Source organism: Selaginella moellendorffii, unplaced genomic scaffold, assembly GCF_000143415.4.
Source record: "Selaginella moellendorffii unplaced genomic scaffold, v1.0 SELMOscaffold_28, whole genome shotgun sequence".
In the NCBI taxonomy this organism is placed as follows: domain Eukaryota; kingdom Viridiplantae; phylum Streptophyta; class Lycopodiopsida; order Selaginellales; family Selaginellaceae; genus Selaginella; species Selaginella moellendorffii.
This window is the reverse complement of record NW_003314289.1, coordinates 1797376-1805347: the sequence shown is the minus strand read 5'-3', so window position 1 is coordinate 1805347 and position 7972 is coordinate 1797376. Positions and strand designations below refer to the sequence as shown.

The window sequence follows — 7972 nt, the reverse complement described above, 5'->3', positions numbered from 1 at the left end:
CAAAAATTCTAGATGAAATGGTTAGCATCTGTCTCTCTACAGTTGCAATCATGCAACGCTTTTGAGGGCCAAGAGGCCTGCCTGTTGACTAATTTGATTCCAAGGAAGATCTGATGAACACATTGCTTACATTGTGTTTTAAAGCAATTTGCTCTTGCATTCCGTTCAGATGGGAGCTTGACTGGTTTTTAGTTATCTAGCACCACAATCTGTTACCGTCTTTAACAATAGACTGTGCATCGACGGCAAGTTCACGCTCTTCATGCCCCCTTCAGCTACTGAAACAATGGTTCTTTCGTATCACTCACTAAGATTTTTGTTTTGGCTTCTGAAGCTTTTGTTTTGCTTTTACACGGGTAAGAGTATGCGCCTTCTCTGCCAAGCACCTTAGTCTTCAAGACACAGTGGGTATCAGCCTGGACTGTAATCCTGACAACCGAGCCTCTCCAAACAATAAGAAGTTAAAAGGTACATACCTAAGTTCTTGACTGTTTCGCAGCTTTTAAACTGGGCTTGAGAGCCGGTTGGAGATGCAATATTAGATGAGCTCTATGACTAGACTAGCTCTGCCACATGACGTAATTGTAGATAGCAATATGTGGCTACAAACTAAGCAATAAAAGATAAACTTAAGCTTGTATTAATTAACACAGATAAAATAATAGGAGAAATGAACTTGTGCCAAATGAACCCTTTGATAATACTCCCGAAAGAAAAATAGAAAGGTCACAAATTTATTCACACAAGGACCATCTACTACTTGCATGACTTTTTGTTTCTTAGAAGCATCTCGATGTTTTAACCTTCCACTGCAACAGCACCAACAAGTTGTTGCTAACATCAAGGTCTCCACTCAGGAAATGGAGGATGCCAATGCTAACATGACTAATTTTATCACACGTTCAACAATGAACATCATGGCCATGACCACATCATTGCCCTTGTCTATGAACTCGGGAAGCAATAACATTAACCTCCATTGAAACAGGACCATATCCCACAGAAAGTGGAGTTAAAACACAAGCAATAAAAAGTGGAAAAAGCAATGTCTCACAAACATTGTACCAAGTGAAAAGCATTATTTGGCTTTACACAAAACAAAAGGCTTGAAAATGAATGTTAAATTGCATCACTGTATAAGGAACCAACTCGCCAAGATGTCGTAGGCTAAAGGATCCCCGAAAGCATGACCAAAATGACAAAGAGTTCATCGGATGGGACCGAGTCGAAGATCGAGTCCAAGACCGACTCTGAGACCGAGTTCGTGATAGAGTCCGGGATCGAGTCTGAGGCCGAATCGGAGACCGAGTCCGAGATCCAAATCGGGTTCGAGACTGAGTCCGAGGTCGAGTCTGAAGTCGAGTTCGAGATCGGGTCTAAGATCGAGTCCGAGATCGAGTCCGAGACCGAGTCCGAAGTCAGGTCCGAGATCGAGTCCGAGGTCGAGTCCGAGACCGAGTCCGAGTACTAATACGGGTCAAGGGGTGAAAGCCCCCAAAGCGTGCGTCTCCCGGGGGGGGGGGGGGGGGGGGGCTGCAGGGGGTTCCAAAAGTATAGTAGGGATAGTGAGGTCTAGGAACCAATCTTGAAGGAACTCTCCAGTGGTGCTTCTAAACTGACTTGAGGTTGATACTAGGGCTGAGGGGCCTTGGGTGGGAGTGAGTAGGGACTTGGGTGGTGCCGGAGGGCCACCCCAAGAAGTGCTCAAGAGTAGCTCCCACTCCCGAAAGTGAAACCGATTGCAGTGCTCCCGGCTCATGTGGAGTGGTGCCCCATTTGAGTACCATGCGGCTCATTGGTCCTCGCCCTTCCTAGGGGCTTGTGCCTTCCTTCGGGATGGAAGTGGGGGGGGGGTAGAGGTACCCATACCAGGCTGTTAGGCCACAGTGTTTCGCCCCGGCGTCCCAAAGCAAGTGTTGCACCCAAGACTTGGGATATAAAGGGTCCCATGATCATGTTAGGAACTTAGAGGCTTGGTGTGCTTGGCTGCTTGTGCCTGCGGGGAGTGTAGCCAAACCTTAAGTCTAATCTAACCCAGAGTCCAGCACTACATTGACTTTTGCTAAGTTCCCTCGCCAAGATTCCCACCTATGGTACCAGCTCTTACTTGGTCCTACTTGGTTTCAGCTACTCACTACATGAGCAACGGAGCGTTAGCCATCCATCCACGAATTCCCAAATCTCTCCCAATCCCCCTAAATTGGAAAAAATAAATTGGAAAGGAAAAATTTATGGCTTACAATTTGGTATCGGAGCCTTTTCCTCAGTTCTAGCAAAGGATAGAGGCGGATTGCTGGGAGATAGCAAAGGTAGGTAAACGAACCAAGACAGAGACGGAACCTCCTCCAGAGCTAGAGCCTCCGGTCGAACAAAAGGCAATGGATGAGGAATCCTTGCATGAGGAGGACTCTAGTGAGGAAATTTCCAAACAAGAGTCTGGTGGTGAGGTGCGGTCGTCCAAGGCTCGATTGGACGTTCTAGAAGGACAATTGGCACAGACCAATGCCCTGCTGGAGACTCTCGTATGCAAGCTAAAGCATGACAAGAAGCAGAAAAAAAAAAGCGAAAGACTGTGGATGCTGGCAGCATAGAAGGTGCACACCCTTCGGTAGGGACTGAGGCAGAACCAAACAAGGTTGAACAGACCGAAGTGGAATCAATCCCTCAGGTAGTTCCCAAGTACAAACCAAAGCCCCCACCGGTCTTCAAGGGAGTGAACGACTATAAGGTGGTGGAGGATTGGTTTTATGATATGGAGGACTATTTTCGAGCATTGCCGTTACCGAGCTCGGAGAAGGTCCCATGTGCAAAACCATACTTGGAAGATAATGCCATGTCTTGGTGGAGAACGACAGAGGCCAACAAAGGACCGGTGGCCACTTGGGACATGATGAAGGCGAGAATTTGCGCGACTTACGTTCCTCCGAATGCTACTCTGCATCTAAGAGACTAGCTAAGTAGGTTGAAGCAGACCGGAACCATTCAGAAGTATGTGAATGGGTTTATAGCAAAGAGGATACTTGTCACGGACATGAGGGATATGGATGCATTCCATGCCTTCATATCGGGCTTGCAAATCTGGGCTCGTGGCGAGGTGATGCATTGGAACCTGACCAATTACAAAGAAGTGTTGGATGCGGCTATCAAGGTGCATTTCAATGATAACCTATGAAAGGGGAACACGATAGGGTCGGGGTCCACGTTTAGGAAAGGGGCCAAACCAAGGGAAATATATAGCAAAGGGAAATTCAAGAAAAGTTTATCTAAGAATGAGTCCTCGGGGTTCCGGAAAGGCGAATCCAGTGGCCAGCGAGCAAGTATGTGGGGGAGTCAAGCAAAAAGAGACAAACCCATGGATAAGAAGGTCAAGTAATTTAGCAGCGTGGGAAATAACATATGCTACAACTGCGGTGAAGTGGGACACTTTTCAAGGGAATGTCCCTACTCGAAGAAGGCCAGAGCCAATATGGCCATTGAAGTCCAAACTGAGGTATGTAATCGAGTCCCTAGCTCAAAGTTACTCATTACACGAGGAATTTTGGTAGAGAGTCATTCGCGACATCTATTAGCCCTCCGAGAGAAGCTCGGAGGTAGCTTTATTAAGATCCTTATTGACACGGGTGCTTTGGATAATTTTGTGGCTGCAGACATAATCCGGCAAGTCGGACTAACAGTGCAGCGGCTGGGCGAACCAAGGACTATATAGTTTGTTCAAGGTAGCCAAAGCACCGATGAGGTACTTCGACAAGTGAGAGTCGAAGTAGGGACTTGGAAAGTAGACATGGATTTCACTATATTGGACATGGCGGGATTTGATGTGATCTTCGGGATGGATTAGTTCAATCGGTTCATGGTAGCTCTACATGGACAAGGTAGGAACCTTGTGGTAATAGCAAATGCCCAAGGAAGAAGATCTAGGGTGGAGGCCCAGGATTTAAAGGTAGGGTAATGCAAGGCCAAAGATTCATACCTAAACTTGGTGTCCACGAGAGGACAACTCACTAACGGGACCAAGGCTGCATTTTTGTGCTTACTCTCGGTGAGAAGTGACAAAAAGACAGGAACGAAAGAAGTACCTTTAGTGATCCAGCGGGTGTTGGACCAATTCTAGGATACCATGCTGGAGGAGCTACCAGCGGGGTTGCCCCCCACACAACCGATAGAGCATAAAATTGAGCTAGTCGAGGGTGCTAAGGCGGTGGTTCGTCCCCCTTATCGTTTGAATGAAAAAGAACTCGCGGAGCTCAAGCGCCAACTAGAGGAGTTGGTGGACAAAGGGTATGTTAGATTGAGCAAGTCGCCGTATGGGGCGCCAGTGCTATTTGTGAAAAAGAAAGATGGATTTATGCGCATGTGCATAGACTACCGATTGCTCAACAAGTATACAAAGAAGAACAAGTACCCTTTGCCAAGGATTGAGGACCTATTCGATAGGTTGGGAAAGGCAAAATACTTCTCAAGGATTGACCTAAGGTTAGGATACTACCAGATCAGGGTAGCAGAAGAAGATGTTGATAAGACAACCTGTCAAATGAGGTATGGGAGCTTCGAGTTTCTGGTGATGCCCTTCAGGCTATGCAATGTGCCGGCAACATTTTCGGCATTGATGAACCATATCTTTGTACCCTATCTGAATCACTTTGTGGTCGTCTATATTAACGACATCCTGATGTATAGCGAAATGCTAGAGGAGCATACCAAACACTTGACGAAGGTGTTTGAGAAACTAAAAGAACACCAGCTATATGCTAAAGAGAGCAAATGTGACTTTGCTCAACAAGAGGTAAAGTTTCTCGGGCATGTGGTGGGCAAGGACGAGCTCAAGGTGGACCCTGAGAAGGTCCAAGCGATCCAGGATTGAGAGCGACCATCGAATGTACACGAGTTAAGGGCATTCTTTGGGCTATGCAACTACTATTGAAAGTTTATCAGACACTATTCTAGAGTAGCCCTACCCTTAACAAACCAAACGGGAAAAGGGAAGATGGTATGGACAGTAGAATGCGAGGCAGCATTCGTCCACCTCAAGGGGAAGTTGAGGAAGGCTCCCATGTTAGCATTACCAAACTTTGGTAATGACTTTGAGGTAGAAACGGATGCTTCAGACTTTGCGTTGGGCACAATTTTGAAGCAAGACAACCATCCAGTAGCGTTCTTCTCGAAGAAGCTGGATAAGGCTTAATGGAAGTGGCCTGCCCATGAGAAGGAATTGTTTGCGGTGGTCAAGGCGCTCAAGGAGTGGCAACACTACCTTGGGAGACACTTTAAAGTTTATATAGACAATGTGGCAACGAAACACTTCTTGTCACAACCCAGCCTGAGGGGAAAACAAGGTCGGTGGGCCAATGCTTTGGCTGAGTTTGATTGCGAGATTCTGTACAAGCTTGGGAAGAGCAACATCGTGGCAGATGCGCTTAGTTGAAAAGCGAGCTTAAAGTTGGCAATATCCAACACAACAACAACCTTTTGGGATGATATGCGGACTGCATACAAGAACGATGGTCTAGCACAAGAAGTGTTGCTGAGGAATCTAGAGGCATGGGAAGCTCACCAGAGAGGTGAGCTGCCAACGGAAGAGAAAACGGGCTATGTGGAACGCAATAGACTCATATATTACAAGCAAACGAGGGTGTATGTTCCAGAAGGGGAACTAAGGAAGGTAGCCTTAAAAGAGTGTCATGACAGACCTTTTGTGGGATACGGCGGAGTGCCCAAGACAATGGGCTTACTCAAGAAGAAGTACCACTAGCCAGATATGGCTAAGGACGTCCAAGACTATGTAAAGACATGTCTAACATATCAGCAGGTCAAAGCCGTGACTAAAGCTAGTGGGGGCTTGCTACAAAGCATCCCAATTCTAGATCGTCCGTGGAAATGTTTTATGATGGACTTCATCACGGGACTCCCCCCAAGCAAGGGGTTCGATGCGATATTTGTGGTGGTGGATCGATTTTCGAAGATGGCACATTTCATACCCACCACAACAGAAGTGGATGCAAAAGGTGTGGCAAAGCTGTTCTTTGAACAAGTGGTTCAAGTGCGGGGAAGGCCAGAAGAGATTATCTCAGATCGAGATAAGATCTTCACCAATAGGTTCTGGAGAACACTCTTGGAACAATATTGCACCAAGTTGAAATTCAGCATAGCCTATCACCCATAGACAGGTAATAGGTATTAAGTCAAGTTTGATGGCACTAACACTTCTTGATAGACGGGCAACCGGAAAGGGTGAATAGGCAGTTGGAGGATTATTTGCAATGTTATGTCTCGGGAGACTAGACCAATTGGGTAAGTCATTTGGGACTTACAGAAATATGTTATAACAACTCACCACATTCGAGCATAGGGGTGAGTCCATGGGAAGTTATCAATGGGTGAGCTATGGGGAGAAGGTGTGGTTGAACACCAAGAACCTCAGGCTACCAAGTGGGATCAGCTAGAAGTTGACCCAAAGGTAAAAATGCATGTATTCCTGTAAATGAATTGATCTTGAGTTCCTTACGCAGGTTTGCAGGGCCTTATGAGATTGAGGCTCGAATTGGTAAAGTGGAAGTGCCTCATGGAGCGGAACTATATCACGGTACGATCGAGCTCCAACTCTTCTCCATTTTCTGCTTTTCTATCTTCGTAGGAGGATACTCCTTTAGCTGGATCGTCGGCTGGAGCGCTCGTTTATGCTGTTGTAGTGGCAGGGATGAGCATGCAAGACGCACTGGTCGCAACCAAGGATCTAGCACAAGATTGTCGTGCCAATGGGACTGCTTTCAGGCTCGGGGTAAGAGAGATCTCTCGAGGTACTGAGTCTGTGTCTAGTTTGCTCAGAGCTCCTCTTTATTGTCTCCATCACTAGGCTGTGCTGAGGAGAGTTTTGTACAAAGTTATGCCCGATGACGCGCACGTTAAGGCGAGCGGGAGGATCAGAGGTATGGAGCTGTCTCTTTTCTCTCTCCCTTGTGTCATGCTAAGTTCACTACTTCTCTTTGCAGTTGCAATCACGCAACTCTTTCGAGTACCAAGAGGCCTGCTCGTTGACCAGTTTGATTCCAAAGAAGATCTGATCAACGCTTTGCTTACGTCGTGTTTCATTCCCAAGTAAGTAGTTTGCTATTGCGTTCCATTAAGATGGAAGATTGACTGGTTTTTAGTTATCTAGCACCACGACCTGTTACTGTCTTCAAGAACAGACTGTGCATCAACGGCGGGTTCACACTCTTCATGCCCCCTTCAGCTGCTGAAACAACGGTTCTTTCGTGTCACTTGGTAAGATTTGAGTTGGCTTCTGAAACTTTCGCTTTGCTTTTACACAGGTACGAGTGTGTGCCTTTTCTGCCAAGCGCCTCGGTCTTCAAGACACAGTGGGTATCAGCCCGGACTGTAATCCCGACAACCGAGCCTCTCCAAGACAGGTACAGAAATAATAAAGGTATTTAGTAAATTTCTCGACTGTTTTGCAGCTTTTAAACTGGGCTTTAGAACTGGCTGGAGATGCAGTATTAGATGAGCTCTATGTCCTGGGCTACAAGGATGCTGCAGTGTGGGCAAATGCAAATCCTTTGATCAGTTTTAGAGGCAAGGCTGCTCCAGTTTGAAGATGCAACAAACGATTGCTGTGTCATACTAGAAGCATTCATGCAAAGGTAAGAAAATCTGGAACCGAATTATAGAGATTCTTTGAGACACCATTCTCTAGAGACTAGCATTTGTACACAAAGAAGAAGAGAAGAAAAACCAGGCCTTGACAAAAGATTCCTTGTTCTACATGGTTGTGAAAAGAATCAAACGTTGTCAAAAGAAACAAACAAGAAACTACGTGTGAAGCTTCATGGTCAGTTGTGTGACTTTGTCAATCGCGTTCTATTTTCCCAGCCCACGTTTGAGAATTTTCCAGTCAAGCGCGTAGGTACCGGGAAGGCGGGCGGCTTCCTGGTATAAAAGCCCAACCAGGGAAACCCAGACAATTCATCGATCCCAG

At 46.5% G+C, this 7972-nt stretch overlaps 1 protein-coding gene across 1 annotated transcript; it reads left to right on the top strand.

Moving 5' to 3' along the window:
* The first annotated feature begins 4984 nt into the window (after positions 1-4984).
* Positions 4985-7742, top strand: LOC9645479 (patatin-like phospholipase domain-containing protein 1). The gene is made up of 8 exons (XM_002975759.2): positions 4985-5072; positions 6507-6580; positions 6632-6775; positions 6851-6923; positions 6987-7092; positions 7146-7242; positions 7308-7406; positions 7455-7742. Exons 1-8 carry the CDS (start codon positions 4985-4987, stop codon positions 7587-7589), a joined length of 816 nt encoding a protein of 271 aa, XP_002975805.2. The 3' UTR covers positions 7590-7742.
* The last annotated feature ends 230 nt before the right edge of the window (positions 7743-7972 follow it).